The 21823-nt window shown below is 40.6% G+C and overlaps 1 protein-coding gene across 1 annotated transcript in view; it reads left to right on the top strand.

Annotated features, from left to right (window-relative positions):
- The window catches only part of LOC308162643 (low-density lipoprotein receptor-related protein 1B-like), a gene marked incomplete at both ends in the record, with an annotated part of 148352 nt that overhangs the window by 14079 nt on the left and 112450 nt on the right, over nucleotides 1-21823 (top strand). The window contains 6 exons of the mRNA XM_080536787.1: nucleotides 1349-1486; nucleotides 11249-11368; nucleotides 11865-11993; nucleotides 13655-13912; nucleotides 15860-16022; nucleotides 20111-20333. Of these exons, the coding sequence (XP_080392913.1) occupies nucleotides 1349-1486; nucleotides 11249-11368; nucleotides 11865-11993; nucleotides 13655-13912; nucleotides 15860-16022; nucleotides 20111-20333 (1031 nt within the window). The remainder of the gene's footprint in view (nucleotides 1-1348; nucleotides 1487-11248; nucleotides 11369-11864; nucleotides 11994-13654; nucleotides 13913-15859; nucleotides 16023-20110; nucleotides 20334-21823) is intronic.

The following is a 21823-nucleotide window of genomic DNA, read 5'->3' as shown; positions in this document are numbered from 1 at the left end:
GCACTTTGCGAAAGGGTTGTTGGATAACATGTGCCTTCACAAATACTAATAATATAATGACAATGAAAAATATTATTTTCGCAATGATAAAGCTATTGTCCCAGTTGGTGTTATTCATTGTCATTATCTTAAAGACGCTCTGATATAGCTTCCTAGTTTCAACATTACTTTCTGAGTGTACATTCGCTGTATTCAGATTTTAAAGCATGCTTGTGTTCTGGAAGGTACTGTATAGCTGTTACATTATGAAAACCCTTGAACCCGCTGTATCTAACCAAGTGTCTCGATATCTCGATATCTGTGCCTTCGACACAGTAAACCACATGGTCCTTCTCTTCACCCTCTCAAACTGGGCATCTCTGGCTCTGCACTCTCCTGGTTTACATCCTACCTGGCTGATCGCCCTTCCCAGGTGACGTGGAGAGGATCGCTGTTCTCTTCACGAGCCCTCACCACTGGGATTCCCAGGGCTTGGGGGGATCCTCGACAACCACTTATCCTGTGTGGTGAACATCACAGCGACAGCACACTCCTGCGGATTCTTCTTCTACAACATCAGAAGGATACATCTATTCCTCATCAGAGAAGCAGTTCAACTCTTGGTCCAGACTTTGGTCATCTCCTGCCTTGACTACTGAAATCCTCGCCTATGCCATCAGACCTCTGCAGCTCATCCAGAATGCTGCCGCCCGTCTAGTATTCAACCTCCCCAAATGTGTTCATGTTACCCCCCTCCTTCGCACCCTTCACTGGCTCCCGATAGCAGCTCACATCAGATTCAAGACCCTGATGCTCACCTATTGGGCAGCAAAAGGAACAGCCCCTTCCTACATGCAAGCAATGGTCACCCCCCAAACACCAGCCCGTTCACTCCGCTCTTCCACCTCTGCTGGCTGACTGTCTCCACCGCCTCTATGCGGATGCGGCAGTTGCGCTACCCAGTCACGTCTCTTCACTGTACTGGCACCTCGCTGGTGAAATGAGCTTCCCACTGCTGTCAGGAATGCAGAATCACTCCCTATCTTCCGCCATACACTGAAGACCCATCTCTTCAGGGTACACCTTAACTGTCCCTCCCGAGACATCTACCTACCTTCTACCCCCCTGTACAGTTATCCAGTGTCATAATAAAATAGTACTTTTCCCTGGTAGATAGATGATTCACTTACTTAGTCAAATGTATTTGGTGTAATGCTTTAGATAAAGGCATCTACTAATTGCCAAAAATGTAAATGTAAATGAAATATCCTGTGGTGTTCTCTAGAATGTGACTCACGTACAGTATTATCACAAATTGCTTGTCATACAGAGCTTGTAAGATTAACATTGTCTTGCTTCTCTCTTTTAGGTGCGGGAAAGGTGGTGGTCAGATGTCGCCTCAATCACATACAGTGCATTGGGACTAGAAAATGCATTCACTTTAACAAGCTCTGCAATGGTGCCATAGATTGTGCAGACGGCTTTGATGAAGGAGTTCACTGTCGAGGTAAGAGAATATTTTTTGTGACTAAATGTCAATGTGCCAAATGAAAAGAACTGGAATGTTGAACCTTTGGTAGCATGGACTTCCAATAACTTCTTTACAATAGTGACCTCTCAGTATTGTCTTATTGATTGCCTATAATGTATTTTCACTGGGGCAGTGTAGTTGAAATGTTGTCCTGTGCAGTTACAAATCTGCGAGTGCTTCATATCAGCCTAGTTGTCAGAACAGGTGAGTGGCACAGCGGGTCAGCATCACCAGGTGTTATGTTGTACACAGGTTGTTGTTGCTGACAACATTCTAAGCCGCAACACCAAGCTGCTATTGACACTTTGCCTCTGTGATAGGACAATGCCCACACAGCGGGCAGTGCTCACTGGCTGCCCATTAGCTCCAGTCTAGCCAATGCTGTAACCTTTGCTGACCTGGAAGATAGTGGAGTCACAGTGGGCTTTGTCAGTGTGTCAGTGCTAGGTGAGGATCTTGGCCTTCGATTCAAGGAGTAGTTGAAAAGGATCCAGAATGTCTATTCACTGGGATAGCAGAGACTGGCTGTTCCAATGTTCCGCTCTGCTAGAATAATGCTTGCACTGATAAATTGGCTTGCTTTGTTTCCCTGGAGAAAGACACTGGAATTGAATTAATATCGATCTCAAAGTGGTTGACATTGTAATAGAGCACTGCATAAGTGTGTTTGTTTTTTAAAAATTCTCTTAAAAAGTATGATTTCGAATGACTATCACTGCCAAAGTGATCTCAGGCAGTATTTGTTGAGTCTGCTGTTTAACTGGTGAATAAACTCCTATATCAAAAGAAGCTCCAATTGGCCAATGATTCATATACGTAGTGCAATGCACTGTAGCAATCAACTAGCATCACCTCTCTAACTTTATTTACCATTTACCATTTACCATTTAACTTTAATAATCTTTACAAAGATTATTCCATTGTTCAAGGATGTGTAAGAATAACCTTTACAGCAAAGATCCATGGATATATTTTTGCTCAAGCTATCCATATGGTACCTTGCAGTCACAGAGGGTATGACTGAGCAAGACTGTCCGTGCTTGATCCATGGAGCGGCACTACAAAACTGTCTCGTTTATCTTGAGTGACCTTCTATTAAGTTGGGACACATTATGTTCATGCACATACAGAACAGACTCATTGGGAGGCAGGAGGAATTTAGGTCACCAAGAGAAGTTTGAGAGAACCAGCTGGATCTCTGACAAAACTTTTTTTTGCCCTTCTCTTATGAATATACATGTAGAAGTCCCAGGAGGACAGAATGCAAAGGTGCCCATATGGAAAACTACTAACCCCTTCTCTCTCACCTTCAAAAAACCTGTTTATTTTTAATCACACATACTCATAGCAGTGCTGGAACTTCTCATCAGAGCACATGATCAACATTTTCCACTGAGCCACCTGGCTCTGTTTGTGCAGAACATTTTGCAAAGTGCCGTGGCTTTCTGAGAGCAAAGTGTTCAGCATGTTTATAGGTGTAGTGGAAGGAACATAACAAACTACAACCTCGCCTACAGCACCCACGACTACACCACATTACACACAATCCTACTTCAGACCATGCAGTGATGATACTGTAGCAATAGTGATAACGATGATCCCAACTACTACTAATACACTGGATACATCGATGCACAGCGGAACAGTTAATGAAATTCAAAATTATGTGGAAAACAAACTCATAAATATAAATGTTTATGATCCAATGTGATTTATGGAGGATTTAGTGGTGTTACATTTTAAGGAGCTTAAATAAATTCAATTATTTTTCGTAACTATGTTCTATCAAACCCATTTATTCACAATTCATAGTTTAATTGAGGATATTAGTTCATAATTATACATAGATGTGAGAATAACCCAGGCATTTCAAAATGGCAAATGTATTGCTAATTAATGACTATTTCATTAAATGTTCAACTAATAAGCAGTCACTGCATGATACGTATATCATAGGGACAATACAATTATTTTCTTCTTTGCATGAATTATTAAAAACATACTAAGACATGTGTAACAAGTCCTCCAGAATGGCGTGTTTAGCTCAAAGTGTAAAAGTGTGCATACAATAATTATCACTTGACAATAACAAGCCAATTATTGTTGACTTTTCTATTAAGAGCACATTTTGTTCAGTAGTTGCACTTTAGGTAGCAGCAGTTATATCAACCGTACTGTATTAACATTGGCACTGAAGCACTTAAACAGAAATAATTTTATCGTGAACGACATTAATGTAGGCATGTTATAAATGGCAAATGAGAACAATATTACCTAACACACCATAAGTCCTCTTCTGGAGAGCGCTTACCAGTGAACATGATTACCACTACATGCACTCAGATTTCATTGGACATCTAATGTCAGCGTTAGCCAGTTACATTAGCTTTTAACAGAAAATACGACTCCAAGAATAATCCTCCAAATGCCATAAAACATTACAGTGATGAGGTGTATCTGCCATCAACACTGCACTGTTTTGACAGTTTTTCTCCATCTGATCCACAAGAATATGGACCTCTCAATGCGGTGTGGGGGTAAACTGTGCTTTCATCTGTGGAGGAACACTGTGCTGATTCTCATGTCAAACCCCTACCTGTCAAGAGTCTGTCTGTGCTGGTTAGCTGTGCTCAAAAAATGGCACATTTCACAACTCGAGTGCTTTCATGACTTTCAAGCATCCAGATATTTTAACCTTACTAAATGTCTAAATGAGCCACCTTTGTTTTAGGAGGACTGTCACAACAGTGCAAACTGTGTTTGTTGTGGTTTTCATTTTACCTCTCAATGGGATAAACGCCTTCTATCATTTTGTGTTGACACCGAATAAGTGGACCCAGGCAGTCTCTAAGTGTTACAAATTGCCTGAGTTTTTTCTTCTTCGTCTTTTTTTTCCTGAGAAAAGATACATTTATTAATAGATAAAGCATCCTTGACAAAAATAATGAAAAACATGCCACACTCCCACCCTCCCACTGGCTCTCAACAGCATTCAATTATCTCACTTGATTAACTTTTCATTACAGACAATTCCAACAAACAAACAAACGTTATCCTTCGGGGCGAAAGAGGCTATCATAAGAGATGTCCCTCTTCCAAAAATGTCTAGCCATGAATACAGTACAAATCATTTCCTGGTTTCTTTGTAGCTTGGAATTGTGGTGCCAATCATCGTTATAGAGGCAGTTATTAATGACATTACCATAGGTTCAGCTAGGGCACTTTACGAGAAGGGCAGCTGGCCGTCAGGTGATAGACAACTACGTATATCCACATATGAAAGACAGCTAACACATCACACGTTCATGGGACTAGGCTTAAAAGAGCCGAGTTTTGCAACATTGCACCATGGTTAAACAGTGATTTTGCCACTGGTTATGCAAGTTCATTTCGTTCGTCCCACCCGCCGCCCCAGCTTACACCTTCTGTGTTTTTACCTATGGGGGGTTTGAATTAATGCCTTATAATATTGTATTTAATGTTGTTTAACTTCAGGTGGGGAGCTATATCATCCAATTATGGCAACCCTAATGTATTAATTACCATGTTCATTAAACTTGAAAGCTTTATAATGGTTGTAATGACTATGTTTAATTGGTAGCAATGAGGGAATGAGAATCATTAACATAAAGATTTCATTTACGAATACTGTTTTGGTCAGAAAAAAAAAGAAATTTCATCAGAAAAAGTGCTTTCTAATGTTGAGTGCCCGACACTAAACCACTGCCAGAGGTGTCCTATGGGAGTGGACTCACCGATCTTTACTTTTCTGTCTCTGGTGGCTGCCTCTTCGAATCAGCACACATGCAGAAACACAACGACTAATGTCCGACACTGACACTCCGGGGAATTATTAGGGAGGGTGTTGTTGTGATCTTCGAACTGAATTTTGTTGTGGTGGCCAGAGGTGGCAGATTTTCACTAAACATATGCCCTGCTCCTAACATTGCAGTGAAGTGAAATACAATCAATGCAAGGTCATCTATGAGCGATAAGTGATAATCTTTGTTTATTCAGAAAGTTAGTTTCTTAAAACAAATATTTTGTGCATGAAAAGAAATATGAGTCCTGTTGTGCAGCAATGGTCAGTGGTTAGAATTTTAAGTTTGGATAAAATATGACATTTTTGTGAAAACTTTCATGGATCTCATTCTCATACAATCCCAAATGTGTTTGAGAAGTTGATTCATTGGTTTGGTTGTGAACTGCCAAGCTCCAATGCAGATTGTACAAACAATGATGATATACTCTCTGAATCAATATTTTATGCATTTCACTTCGTTGATTCACAGTCTGGTGAGTTGTCACTCATATCATTACTCTCCCTAATGTGGGGAAACAATCTAGTTTCATCAAATCCTATTAGGGGATTTTCCTTCTCAGGAGTGGGCCGAATTAAAATTCCATTGTGCGCTGGAAGATTCCGACACTCAAACACATGATATTTCCAATATTTAAGGGCATGTCAGCAGCTTGGCGGTGCACCAATTCTCAAATCCCTCTGCAAATTGTGTTTTGAGGGATTAACAACATTTACTGTCACATTTGAGCCCCGGTTTTGAGCCGTGGGATTACATTTCTCAAAATGATATGTCATGCATGTACATGTATTGCTCAATTTGGATACGTTCTGCACTGTCTGGACAGTTCTGTGGCAGATCAAAGCTGACACACTTAAGTTACTTCAACAACCTTTTCTTTCATTCTTTTTTTGAACACATTTATTTTCCTGGCCTCTTCAGACGATTGCATGTGTTATCAAAATCTGGTCCAGTCATGTGGGAAGACAAGTGCCTCCATTCTAATGTGTGAACCTTGTTACTCTGGCCAACCCAGAGGACACCCAGGGTGATAAGACTGCAGAACGGGTTAGGCCTTTAATTTGGGGGCAGGAAATCCTTGCCATGCTTATTAAAGGTCCTTCAGTTGAAGTCGGCCATGGCTTCTGTGGTGGGTCAGCATCTTAATTTGGTCCCACATTAATTAGAGGCCTTGAGAGCAAACAGAGAGGTTGCTTAAAGGCTGGCCTTCCAGAAACAAAGGCCATGTAGATCCCAGAAGGGAAGTCATAATTAGGCCAGTAGGGGGGGAAGTTCACTGTTAGCCTGGGCTTACCCTCTCTTGCCCATAGTGAACCACCATGTTTGTGTTGGCAGAGTAGCAGTTCCACAATCACTATGCATGCCATGCCATCTGTGTGGCCTCTTGTGGGGGAGCTGGGCTCTGTTAGGGTGTTCTCAGGTGAATGTCTATATTTGTCTGTCCCTTTATGATACTATTAATCAGTGGATTAGAATGTAAAATGCACTAGCATTACAGTCAATGCACTACAGCAGGATTATTTACAATCTATAGCATGACAGCAATCTCCAATATAGTACATGGTTTATTAAACGGTTTGATCAGAACATTCATTATGTTTGGCTGAGATGTGTTTGATAAAGTTATCTATGACACGTTTTACCTGTTTACCATACATTTCCTTGTGCACTGTTTATCACGTTACCTTGACAACAGTGGTCGTTTTGAGAACTATATTTCTGAGTGCAAACAACCACACTCTATCACAAATACGTAAGGCATTGTTTGTTGTCAGAATTAATTATTTTTATGTACAGTATACTGTACTAATGTGGCAATTACCTGTAGTATCAATTAATTTTGTCAGGGGTGATCACGTGACCCGGAGCAAGATGGTCTCTTGAGATTTCTCTCCGCTCCAGACTCTAAATAATTTAGTAATTCTCTCCAAATCATCTTGAAATTACCAGTGAAACAAATACTTTTTTTGTCGATCGGCCCCCTCACCAGTCAGAAAATGACGATTCACCAAATGGCCACATGTGATAATAATGAGGACCAGCAAGATGTAGCTAGCAACTCAGAGCTAACCAACCTAGCAATTATGGAGCAGATTTTAGCTGAAATAAAGTCTGTGGCCTCCCGTGTGAAAGGCATGGATGAATCAGTCGGTGCTCGTCTGGATGTTATTGACAGAGCCCTGAGTGAAATAAAGACGTCTCTCTCTACTCTCTCTAACCGAGCAGCCGGCCTGGAGGGGTGTATGGAGGAGGCTGAGGGCAGGACCTCTGCTAGAGAGGACCGCTACGGTGCTTACAGCACTAATCTAACCGCCATCATGGGGCGGTTCCAAGGAGTGGCAAGGGGTGGCAGCTGCTTATTCATTTGTTCCCTGTCATATTCCTGTACACTTAGTGCTCTTTTTAATTTTAGTTTAGTTTTTTCTCTTTCAATTTAACTTTTATATATTGCAGCACCTGTTCTTAGTTTGGGGTGGTTAATTACAAAACAAAAATGAATCTTGAATAAGAATATTTACCCTGAAGTTATACTCAGAAGGATACCAAGGAGGCTAGCTCCGGTCATCACTTGATGATGGAGGTTGTGATGCGTTCCATAATTTCTCTGGAAATCGAAGATCCTGAAAAAAACACCTGAATGGGTATCGTTCAACTTTCCCAAGTGTCCCGGTTATGTAATTAACTTATGTTCTTCTTTGCATCTCTCTATACATACACTAGTTTGCGCCTGATGCACCAATAACCCCTTTCACACATACAAGCTGGACAGAGCGCATAAGAACTGCCCCAGACTCCAAATATCGCTACTACTAGATATAATTCCACAACTGGACACTACTTCATTTCCAATCATAGTGGAGGTATGATATATGGTAGATATATAGTATATGGTATATGGCAGTCTCACACGCCAGTCTCGTTCGAATCACGTATGCTACGTTTCAGTTCTGCATCCAGTTGAATGCGTGATTCAAGTAGCTTGTGTAAGGCCGGGGCTGCCAATATAATTCCACAACTGGATAGTACGTCGTGGATAGTACGTCGTTACAACAGTGAAATAATGTTTTCAAGAGATTTTACCTGGTACTCCACCAGCCATAGGTTGGAATCTCATAGAGGGGGAGGTGGCTCTTCACTGACAATAACACTCTGACATTCTCTCCTGCTCATGCAGTTTTTGAGGGGGTCGGAGGGGGGGGGGGGGGGGGGGCCCTGACAAAACTAGCATATGCATCTTTATTGTCCTTCAGGATACAGTTATGTATGTAATTACATTACATACATTTAAAATAAAAGAGAGAGAGAGAATATTGATAACCCATAATACAGTATACATCTATCCTTTTTATCTATCAAGCGTTCAAATGAGCATTTGCAACAGCCAGGGTTTGAACCCGGATCTCTCGAGTGGAAGACACAAGTGTCTACCGTAAAGCCAAGAAGATACGCATAACCCTAATCCATGATTTCAAACCCCACATTCACTTATTCATAACAGAGACGCATGTCATGTACTAGGATTCTTAGTAGAGAACTACTCAATTGTAGGGTTGTGTGTAAATGATTATACTGCTGTATAATTACATATACCGGTAGTCACATTTAGCTACAGTTTTTTGCATGATTATGGAATCCAGGGTGTTTGTGCTGTCGTTTCAGCACCAGGGAGAGAAGTAGAAGTGTGTCTGGGTGGAAAATAGATGACCTGCTGTCTGGGAGTAGATATGGGGATTAGGTGTGTGTATATAGTATCTACGCTCAGTGTCTTGTCACTTTGCGTGTTCTTTTCCCACAGAACAGGGAAGTGTGCCAGCGACTGTACCAAGCCATGAATGGTAAACACATCAGTATCATGGGGTATAGATAAAAAGAACGAGGAGAAACTAGAGATGAGAGGTTTTGAAAGAGCACACACACAAAGAAATAAACGGCATAATCGGATCTGGAGCTTTCCGGAAAAAGGATCTTGTTACGGAAATTCACATCACGTCACTACCTGTCTTTGATTGAGAGTCCTCCAATGATTTACAGTTACACATTTCCAATGTAAATGTGATTGATTCTGAGTTAAGCAAAATAAGTTACAGGCAATGGTTCTATGTTATGTAATCCTCATTGATACACTTTGTCACTGATAACTACATTATGAAATGTTATTAGTATAAACTAACTGACTGTTGGTGCAGTTGTGTAGTTCAATTAATGTAAGTAGAAACATAGGCCTTGAGTCATTGAGTGTGAGTGCCCGTGTGTGTGTGTGTGTGTGTGTGTGTGTGTGTGTGTGTGTGTGTGTGTTTGTGTGTGTCTGTGTGTGCATTTCTATAATTTCAAAGACACCTCGAAATGAAATAATCCATCTGAGATGTCTAACATTATCAGTTAATGTAGTGGATTCCAACAACCACCCAGACAGCTTTTATATTGCATCTGCCACCTCTCAAACAGGCCACTTCATCTTAATGTGTCAGCAACCTAACAGCAAAGACGCATCATGAAAAATTGACTTCTGACGACTATATAAATCTTTACAGTCTGTAGGCTCTTAACGTCAACTTCCCTGGAATGGATGCATTTTAATTCCTAAAAACAAGACCAATACAAATCTATTTCTCCTGATGGCTTTCCACATAATATAGTTATGCCTACTGCTTTGATTATGGTTCAGCATCCTGATTGATGTACATGTATAAATATATGTTGTCACAAGCTGATTTTTAAAAAATGCCTCATCTAGTGCTCTGTTGTTAGCAATAGAAGAAAACATGTTCAATCCATGAATAGCCTTCATCCACATGGCTGCTGTTTGACAGTAATTAATGTTCAGCACTGGCATATCTATCTTTGAGCAATTAAACTTTGTCTCTATATTGAAGCTTGTTCTTTTAAATATGTCACTTATTACGCTGAGTGTTTATCAAGTCTTAAATTGCTGTTCTTTGTTCCAGTCTGTACAGAAGAGCGGTGTTACACAAAGAACAAATGAACACAATCACGGAAAATGAGTAGTTGGCCCACTCTCAGAACTGCCACAAGCCACTGTACATGCCAAGTAGGCATGTGTTTCTAGAATGCACGGCTGATGTCTCCTTTGTTGTAACTTCTACAGTCATTTTAGACAGCTTCTTATGTATCTGTACTATACTTTTGGGACTTACAGTAATGTTCATAGCACTCTGCTTATGATTCTCGCTAGACTGAGGGGAATAAACATTGTGTGAAGGAAGGTATTCATTAACTAACCTGAAAATTATTTGAAGGAAATAAAAGTTTCATAAAAAGACAATTCCATGCTTTATTGTTCGCTTCTACTAGAGTTGTGCTGCAAGCTCAGATACAAGATCGTCTCCACATCTATACAGTAGAATATATAATTGAAAGTTGGTACAGACAGGAAACCTCAGTACAGGATCAATACAATGTTCTCAACTGCTTTTGAAGAGCTGTTCTTAGGTTTCAAAGGGCTTTATAATGTGTTCCTACCCAGCTGTATAGCAATCAACTCAAGGCTCCTCACATTTGTGTGCAAGTAAGTGTACAATTGTGTGCGCAGTACAATACACTTTAGTCTGCAAATTGCTAGCAAACCACAGTGAGTCTTTCACTCCCTCTATTAACTTAATTTAGTTCATGGAATTCAGGGTTAGGGGTCTTCTAACTTCTAACTCGTACCACGTTCAAAGTGTTTTTGAGTTAGCAGTTACATGAGAGGCTTTTTTTTCGTCTCATTTTTATTTCCATGTGACATTTCCCAGATACTCTTGCACAAACACCTATTAACCGCTGCCTTAAGCTCAGGGCTGTCAAGTAGGAACGCCAAAGTCTCCCACTGATGGGGAAAAAAGAGCTTTTAGGAGAGGAAAATCAAAAAGCAATTTACATGTGTGTCGTCGTCCCCCCCCCCCCCCTCCCCCTGCAGAGCTGCTGTCAGCCTGCCACGAGCTGCGCTGCCGCTACGGCTGCGTCATGACGAGGAACGGCACCTTCTGTTTCTGCGCTGATGGCTTTGAGGTCGGTGAGGACGGGACGAGCTGCAGAGGTAGGCATCGTTAGCGCTGTTGGGCCTCCTGCCCAGGAGTGCCTCTCCTTCACCCTCAGCCAAACTTCTCCAAAGAACAGCAGGGGGCCTGAAGATGAGAACCATCTGTCTGCGGGGCCTCCTCCCCTCATGACCCCTGATCAGCTCTGGCTGACAGCTATTACATGTGATACTGACTTCTCAGAGGTCAATGGTGAACCTCGAGTGTGGTTCAGACTAAGACTCAACACAGTGTATTTCCACACTAATGAGATGGTGGTGCCAATTACTGTATGTAACTAAGCTTTTAGACAACATAGACCTACCGGTAGTCATCAATGTGAGCCTGCACTGTGAAAAGCAGTATAAGTGGCAGTTTTTTCCAATGGAGTCTCCTTGGTTGTAGAGTAATTATATGTAAGGTGGTACAGTGAGGCCACATTAAGTATACTTTATGTATTTGGGTCATGTTTGAGCACACCTAATTTGTTACAAATGACTCTCCCTCTCTCCATAGATCATGATGAATGTGCAGTGTATGGAGCATGTAGCCAAACCTGCATGAACACCTATGGGTCATACAGATGCAGCTGCACAGAAGGATACGTCCTACAAGCTGACAGAATGTCCTGCAAAGCTAAACAAGGTAAGGCAACAGTGCATTATAAACAACAGTATCTGCATGTGTTTCATTTGTTATTAATAACTTCAATAACAAGGGTTTGTCAACAATGTAGGGGTTTCGTAGGACTAGTGAATGTTCACCGTGTTTTACTCATTTTTGGTGGAGCAAGATTAATGTATTCTACCAGTGACCATATCTATCACCCTCAAGGGAATAGGTAGACATGGTCAGACTGGGATAATGATAGAATTAATGAGCTCAAGGTTTTAACTGGGAACAATCTCCACTACTTTGTGATGAGACAATACCAAACTTTGGTGTGATTTATGTTACAGTCCAATCCTGGCACCATGTCGAGCCTGGTGAATAAAATAAGTATTTTCCAGTGCTTGTTAGAAAACAAGCAAGTGCAGCATTATGCAGTAGGGCTCCAGTGTGCACAAATACATATTGTACATACATATTGTACATACATACATACACCTTTTGTTGTGTGTTTCTGTATTGTCCATTGTACCATAACAACTAAGTGAGCATATTTGTGAACTGAAGCTACTGTATGGCAGATACAGGTTGAAAATAGCTCAAGGCACTGCACACCTAGCTGGGGAGAGGAACACTGTTGCTGCTTTTAATCAACGTGACTGGTGTCCTACCAGGAATAAACTGAATATGATTACCCATAAACTTAACTGAACCCAATGCTCACACACATTAATATTAATTTAGCAGAGACTGATTGCAGTACAGGGATAACTATGGGTTTACCATTAGTTGTAAAAGCTCATGAATATATTTTAGAGCACACACTCTCCAAGACCAAAAGATGGGAAGCAGTAGAGTATGAAAAACACATTAAAGTGGTTCAGTGTGTTTCAAGTGTGAAAATCAAAGCACTTTTTTCCAGAAATGTAATTCATTCGTTTACCATCACAGTCTGACAAGGATATACAAGATTATATGCGACACTTTTTTTTCCTCCCAAACACTGCACCTATTCCCAACCTTTCGTGACTGCATGAATCACAAATATGTGTTTCTGAAAATGTTATAGATGGCATCACTGTTGAAATACATAATTTTATTTTTTAAATACTTTTCATATCATAGAGAGACATTTTATTGAATGATTGCACTTGCAATTGCACATATAACCAAATCTGTCCTAGAGAGCCTGTATGAGAGTGGTTTAGCCCCTCCATGCTACAGTAGTAGCTCAGAGAATATTGTCTGGACCCTAAAGGTTGATTTAAAGGGATGGCACTTAAGATAAGCGGTTTTGAGAGTGGACAAACTGATTTATTGCCCATATTAGGAGATCAGCCCCTCACTTGAACTTGTGTGGAGGGGATCAGGATACATCAGGGTGTTTGGGGTGAACTCAGTAGTAGGGAATGTACGTGCTTGATTAGAAGTAGCTTGTGTTAGATTATTAAGTTGCTGTACTAAATGTGACAGCAGCTGGTGAAAGGGGGAAAAGTCGGCAACCAAAATGTTCAGACTTTTATTCTGAATAATCTAAATCGGACATGTGGCGGGGCTATATATCGGGGCTACACATACTATATTGTTTGATGTTCTAAATTAGAGATTAATTAATTAATTCCCGAAAATCTGCATTCTATACATCTCAGCGTTCAATGCTGTTCCTATATTACCAATGCATTTTTCATGTGTTTCAGACCCCGGTGACAGTCCTCCACTGCTCCTTATAGGCAGTTCACATCGAATTGTAACCACACATCTAAATGGATCCAGTCTTCAGACCCTTAGACAGTTGGATATAAATGGAACCCTTGCATTGGACTTCCACCACAATGAGGAGGCAGTGTGCTGGGTTATATCCACAGAGTCCTCTGGGCGGCTTCGCTGTGCTAAGATGAAGAATCCGAGTGGCTTTGCAGAGGAAAAGGAAATCAAAACAGTACAAAGTCTGCAAAGTACGTTTTCAAGTATTCACCAACATTCTTTTGTTGTTTTATCTCCTCCACTCTCTCTCCTCTTATTGTCTGACACACACACGCACACACACACACACACACACACACACACACACACACACACACACACACACACACACACACACCCTTGCAAAACATACATTGTGCAGTTCTGTCTGTTGTCTGTCTGTCTAGTCTTTTCAGTTATGTTTAGGTATAAATTACTACTGGTACATCAGTTTTTTTCTTTCAGGATTGTCAGTATACCACTAGGTAGCTTCATGTGACTACTCATTTAATTACTTTCCGGTTGAAATTGTATTCAAGTCTTGCATGGTGAAAATCCATTTAAATTGAAGATTGTAGTATTCATGCACTTCTTATTGCTTTTAGTTAACATATTTATAAAAAAAAAACAATCAAGTGTACTCAAGGGTGCTTCATCCTTGTGATGCACCTGCCCTTGGTCATTATGATAACAAATACAGGATCTTGATTTTAAAAATGTTACGGTCGCTAAGTTGTAGTGTTCAATACTGAAGTCACAGAGTCACAACTCTTCATACAGTCTGCATTACTAACATGCATGTTGGCCAATCACTTCATTCACGTCTCAAAAGAAGCTTGTTCAACCTGAAGAATCTTCTCGTCAGTAATGATGGAATGAATCGATCTATTGAGGATTTTGTGATCTTAAATGCGTTGTGTCATCTCCATAGATCTAGGTGTGCAGCAGACACGAATTGACAAGGAATAGATATCCAAACACGGGTCGTAATGAGTACTATAAGATTTATTTAGCCAACAGCAACTAGCTTCGTCAGCAGAGTACAAGCATTAGACGACTCATTCTGAATACAGACAGACTTAAATACCTTTCATGTTATCTCAGATGTTAGGTTTGTGAATTAGCTCACCATCCCCTGCCCATCTCTGGCGCCTACGACCCCCAAGGTCTTAGCCGGACTGTCTCCGCTCCTTCAGGTAACACCCCCGAATCGGCCTATTTGTAGTTCATCCTGACCTCAGCCTGATACTTTTGTTAAGAGAGAACTGAAGAGAGAAAGAGTGTGTGTGTGTGTGTGTGTGTGTGTGTATGTGTATGTATGTATGTGTGTGTGTGTGAGTGACATGAGAATATATGTTTTAGAAAACCCCAGTAGATCCAACAAACCATATACTGGCAACAATGTTCACTCAGAAAGCATACACAGTCATTCATAACATTCTGACTTACAAAACACTAACAACAGGGAGCATTACATAGTTTGAATGATTTGCACAAGAACGAATATTTCATTATAAAAATGGTTTGATTTATAGTAATCATAGACAGAATAGTTGACTGTACAACTGTAAAAATTAGGCAACAAGAATGAATCAGAAATGCCGCAATTTGCTTCTATCCTTAGTGTATTCTTTTTTGTTCAGTATCTTTGCAGAAAGTAAGTTACGGCACATTTACTTCAAAGTACACTTGCTGAGGTGCTGGAGCTGAAGAGTATCAATAGAGTGCAAAATAACAGCATCTTCACACTCAAACACTGTGCAAAAAAAACTGTTTATTGCGAGCTTTCGGTCATATATGATAGGAATATGATTACTGCAAAAATGCACCAAATCATTCTGTTTTGAATGTGTTCTTCACTGTTTTGAACACAGTATGTTAACATTGGAAAAATGTGTTGCAAATACATAGTGTTTTGCAGGTGGGGGAGTTTGAATAAGAGAAGTGTTATGGATTTTGGAGAACGTGGTCATTGAATGCATTCTGTATGAAAGCAGCAATGTAAAAACGTGCAGTTTGGTCCACATGGACTTCTGCTTCGCTGATTGTATGAAGAGTTGTGACTCTGTGACTTCAGTATTGAACACTGCGACTTAGCGACCATAAAAAACTGTAATCAATGGCAAGAGTGTAATGTTTTCTTCTGTCTCTCTTCCTAGATGTTGAGCATATGGCTATCGACTGGCTCACTGGCAACTTTTACTTTGTTGACCGAGTAAGCGACAGGATATTTGTTTGCAGCCATGATGGGGATACCTGCGTCACGATCATAGATCTGGATCTGTCGAACCCTAAAGGAATATCTGTGGATCCACTCATGGGGTGAGTAAGCTTGGCCATATGAGACTCACACCACGTTAGAAGTACAGTACAATATTCCTGAATTGTAGAGTTTGGAGGAGATAGAAGAGATAACCCTTTACTACTGAGATGCCCTACCTGAAACCTTTAGACATGTGTTAGTTCCATTAGCTTTCAGAGCACCATTAACGTTTATGTCTTCCATGCATGAGACCCGAGTTCAAACCCTGCATCGGTTAGATATGCACATTTTGTCATGTTTCTGAACATAATGTCAGACACCGACCTACACGGAGTAGAGACACTGAGTCAGAACTGCAAGCCTGGGAAACATGTAACAGTTGAAGATCATGGACGATTTCTCATCCTTGCACTAGCTACATATTTGGTTTTTGTCTCTGAACATCTAGCTGTATTTGCCACTGCCCCAGACAGCTCCTACTGTCAGGACTTTCATTAGTATTCACTGATTTCTCCCGAAGCCCACAGTAGAAAACGCCCCTGTAGGACTCTCTGTTTGAGCATTTTTGTTTCTGTCGACACCACAAAGTACCCAAGCTGCTGTGGAGAAAAAAAATGTCTCTGAGCTCCATGCTTCACACTGTAAATGCAGAAAATGTATGGGGAGAAAAGTGAGTGAGGCTATACAAAGAGTCCTCCAAGGAAAGAATGGAGGTCTGATTATTCCAGTTATCAGCAACTAAAAGGGTTTTCTGTTGTAATATTCCCAGTGAGCAGGAACTAGGAGCTCTATTATATTCATGAGGGTAGAAGGACAGGCAGTGGGCTTGGATTCAGTGCAGGTTTTTAATGAGACACCTTTTTGCGAGAGACATAGTATCATAGCATCGGAGGTCTTTGCAGAGTAAATACCATTCACAGGGCTAACAACAGCTAAATGAAAGCACCTTGCCTTTCTAGCTGTATACAGAGGTACTGTATTGAAGCTGACCCCATTGCAGATGTTCTGATGAAGCCTCTTCAATTATGTGACAGGGGCTGGAGTTTTGGTCTCCAAGTAGGACACGGTCATTTTTCTGTTTTTTTACAGATAATGAAAGTGCAGATTGTAAGCTTTCAAATGATGTCATACATTGCAATTTGAAAATATTTGAAGAAGATATGCTTATTTGAATGTTGGTACACCAAATAGAGACGCTTGCTACCATCATGCTTGCTAGCTAGTTAGCAGCTAACAACAAAGAACATGTGACATGTGACATCTAACTGCATGTTTAGCACATCAGAACATGCAGATAGAACATGAACATGCTGAAAGCAAAATTAATCTAGGTTTATTTTGAGTATATCTAGAATGACTATTTTGAGTATATCGAGACTTATTTCTAGAGTATCTAGAGATACTTAATAAAAAATAAACCCCGATGTTTTGATAAGTCTCGCGAAATGTATCAAAATAAGCCTGGATTTCCCTTTAGCGACGTTGAAGGAATACCTCCTAGGACGGCAGACAATAGTGAATCCAAACCAAGCTGAGTTCGCTGACACATTTGAAGTAATTAGTGATACTAAAACTGTTCATTGTTATATTGAGTGGACTCTTGAGTGGACTCAACACTTAAACTTTCACAAAAAAAGAAAATAAACTCATAAAACACACACACACACACACACACACACACACACACACACACACACACAAAAAGAAAAATCCCAGTTTTTTGGTCATTTCTGCAACTTCACGATTCCCGACTTATTATACTTTTCACCGGCCTCTGTCATATATTTACTTTCAACATAGATATCATGATAGATATACCCTGAGTTTCCTTAGCTAACCTCAACCGGCAGTTTGGTAGCTGATCACTTTTAGATAATGCATACTGTGCAAAGTTTTCAACACAGATGATGGGAACATGTTTATGGATACAATGATTTTAAACTGGTATCTCACATCTGCTGAATGCACTCTGCATAATCGAAACATTTTCCTCATATAGAATATCTCTTTTTTATTTTGTGAGAAATTCAAGTGATACAAGTCCTATGATCCACACCAACTCTATGCAGTGTGTTTCAGTGTGTTTGTATTATGAATGACAAATATTCTCTATTTTAAATTCATGAAAATATAATGTGATTACGCCTCAGGACAAACATTCCTATTCACTTGACATGGTAGGTAGTGGTTGTTAAAATGTTAGTCACACACACACACACACACACACACACACACACACACACACACACACAAACATGCACACACCCGCTCTGGTGACATGGCCTGTGTTCTGAGGGATAATAGTGTAGGAGAAGGGTGTGCAGATCCATAGGGAAGCTGGGTGTAAATGCTGGCAGCTAGTTTGGTTATCAGGCGTGAGCATTTTTCTGGGCTCCTCTCCCTCTAATTGGTGAGACATGGGTACAGCTGTTTCTGTGGAAGGGAGGCTGAGAGAGCAGAGGGTCTGTCAGCCTGGGGCAATGGAGTGAAAACAACTGAAATTGGGAAGGTTTGTGATAGCAGCACAGCATGAGGCGCAATGTTTACAGAGTATGTAAACGCGTTTTCCAATTGTTTAGAGGATCTCTGAAAGGGAATTTGAATGTAGACTTTGTTCAACATTGCCTTTGGTAGTTTTAGATACAGTGTATAGCGTTCCAATCACATATACTGACTACGGGGGCATATTTCTTCATCTTTCATTGTTATAGATATTTGTTTGTTAAAAATAGCAGGACAGACTGTTTTACCCTTTAACCCACTGGTAAATCCTCAACTATATGAGACTCCTCTGAGAGGGAAAGAGTCGCTCTATTATTTTTCCTTTATAGTTGACATGGCTGATATTGTTATACAATAACTTATTAAGCACTGATATGTGTATGCCACACTAGATATAGATTGCAGTATTTTCTTATTCAGTGAAGTACTTTACCCAACTTTTTCTTAGTTTTTCATACCTTTTATTTACAAGTGTGTTTGAACGCTTCTGTACAGAATTAACTTTTTTTTGTTTGCATAGTGTTGCTCCCACAGAATGATAACAACACGTTATTACTAGGATATTTTATTACTAGGATATATTTCCATAGAATACAGGGAAAAACCTTGGAACGATTGGCAAACAGTTTTCTTGTTGTTGTGTTCTAGAATAATAACACATACAAAAAAGATTCCATTATTATGTGGTATGTCCTTGTCTTTCCTCATGAATTTCCTATAAGAAAGAAGGTTGAAATTAATGTTGTCACATGGCTAATTCTATTGATATTGTCTTTTCTATGCTAGTTCGAAATCGTGTTGTATCTACCAACTTCCTATAAACTCTACATCAGCAACATCCTAATCCCAGAAAACCATAATTTGTATGCCATGTGGAGGTGCACCTGTTCTGGGAGTTGTGTTTCTTGCTGACTGAGACACATTTTCAGCTCAGCCTGTGCTTAGGTTCAAAGGTCACACTATCTCTCCCCTGACTTGACTTGTATGGATTGAGTAGGCTCCCCCCAGCCTGTCTCTTATTATCGTTGGAAGGTGCACTCGCCTCCACTCAGGGACCGACCATCAGTACAGCAGCTCTGCTTCCTTACCAATTTAAAGATGAAAATGGACTGTCGGTGTGCCTGTCTTATATTCTTTCTTTTTGCACTTCATTTATTCAATAGAGTGCGATATTTACAGGCAATAGTGCTTTGAGTAGACATTTGATTTGAATAACTTGCAGGCTTGATTGCCCCTTTGATGTTGTTGCCCGGTTAATGTGGTGGTCGTGAGATTGTCAGTGATGATATTTTTCAAGCTTTTCTTGCTTTCATACAAGTTTAAATGGGTTGAAACATGTAGTAATTTTCATTTTGTGTCTTGAAGTACGCATTTGGGGTAGTGAATGAACTTGTCTAAACCCTTTAGCTCAATAATATCTGTTATACTGGCACTCTTGTTCAGTTTGCTATCTCTTGGCTTCAAATACGTCTAGGAATATGCATGAACAACCATAAACTGTCATGGTGTCAATGTATGTATTATAATAGATTCAAAAATCATCTAAAATATATAATACTATACCAGAGGGCATTTTGAATTACTTGTGTTAAGTACACATTTACTGTCGTTGCCCTTCTCTGGCCTCCCTCCCTATCTCCTCTAGGATGCTTTTCTTCACTGACTATGGGAACGTGGCCAAGGTGGAGCGTTGCAACATGGACGGCACCAACCGGACCAGGCTAGTGGATTATAAAACCGAACAGCCCACAGCCGTGGCTCTGGACCTGGTGAAGAAGCTGGTGTACTGGACAGACGCCTACCTTGATTACATTGAAGTGGTGGATTACAACGGCAAGAACAGGCACACAGTCATCCAGGGGAGTCAAGTGAGTGTCAAGCCCCATGGTGGGCTCTCCAAACCAACACCAATATACAGTAGACATCTATATGGATGATGGGAGGAATCAATCGTTTCTAACTAACTAACAGTTTTACTAATGTATTCATTTTTTACTCATTTTCTTTGACCAACTGACACACACACATTCACAGACACACACACACACACACACACACACACTCACAGACACACACACACACACACACACACACACACACACACACACACACACACACACACACACACACACACACACACACTGACTGACAACTTTCTCAAAGCCATATTTGGTGTGGCGCCTGATTATACCATTGAAGAAATATATAATTCCTAAAACAATTATGGAGGCAATGTTTGATCCCTGTTTAATAAGGATTTCTTTGGAATACACACTGATTCATTAGGATGTGGGCTGAGGTCAGTACAGTCTAAGTAGTCGTCTTCCTGTTGCACACTTTTCAGAAAGATACTGTAATTAGGGAATATTATTATTCAAAAGGAGAGCCCTTGAAAGCGACCCAGTGCAGTGAGTCTCACATTGTATGGTGGAGGAGAAGAGGGCATACGGAACACCTCATTGTGTGCAGGCAGGTGTTCTCAGCATAATGATGCCTCTCTCATGGCCTCTGTGGACTTTGGAGAAGTTACTCTGCATATCATCTCCATGATAAATGAAAGACAGCTTCCTGCACTGGCAGATGATGCGGTATTCATAACCTCTCTGATACGTTCAGATTGCTAGGCTACTTTGGCTGCAGTGTACCACAGGGGCATTTGAACAGAAAGCACAACATATAAAACAATAATATTGTTGGAAGCCATTTTGTGTAATCATTACAGTATGTGGAAAACCTTCATAATCATAATTTGCAGTCTTGGAGACAGCTTCTATTAGTATTCAAAGAAATCCATGGTTGAGTGGTTATGGGGCTGTTTTTCTGCCACATGTTTCGCCGCCCCAGGGTTGAGGTGAGGCCCAGCGGGCTTAGGCATACTCCCTGTGAACATGGCTCAGCCAACCCTGTCTGTTTGTGCATGGAGGGTGTGAGCCTGGTAAATGTACCGTGGTGGCCAGTGTCACAGCCAGGAACAGGACACATCCCCACAGGATTATGCCCACTCCCTGACCCCGGTATAGGCTGGTGAACACACACACACACACACACACACACACACACACACCACACCTCTTCTTCTTCTTCTTCTTCTTCTTCTTCTTCATCTTCATCTTCTTCTTCTTCTTCATCTTCTTCTTCTTCTTCTTCTTCTTCTTCTTCGTCTTCTTCTTCTTCTTCTTCATCTTCTTCTTCTTCTTCTCCTTCTCCTTCTTCTTCTTCGTCTTCTTCTTCTCCTTCTTCTTCTTCTTCTTCATCTTCTTCTTCTTCTTCTTCTTCTTCACCTTCTTCTTCTTCTTCTTCTTCTTCTTCTTTTCATGTTTTGTTGTAAATGATTGCTTTGCCCTGATTCTGCTGTTTG

Source organism: Nansenia antarctica, assembly GCF_963989245.1.
Source record: "Nansenia antarctica genome assembly, chromosome: 7".
Taxonomy (NCBI): domain Eukaryota; kingdom Metazoa; phylum Chordata; class Actinopteri; order Argentiniformes; family Microstomatidae; genus Nansenia; species Nansenia antarctica.
The sequence above is the reverse complement of the archived record's forward strand: the minus strand, read 5'-3'. Positions and strand labels throughout refer to the sequence as shown.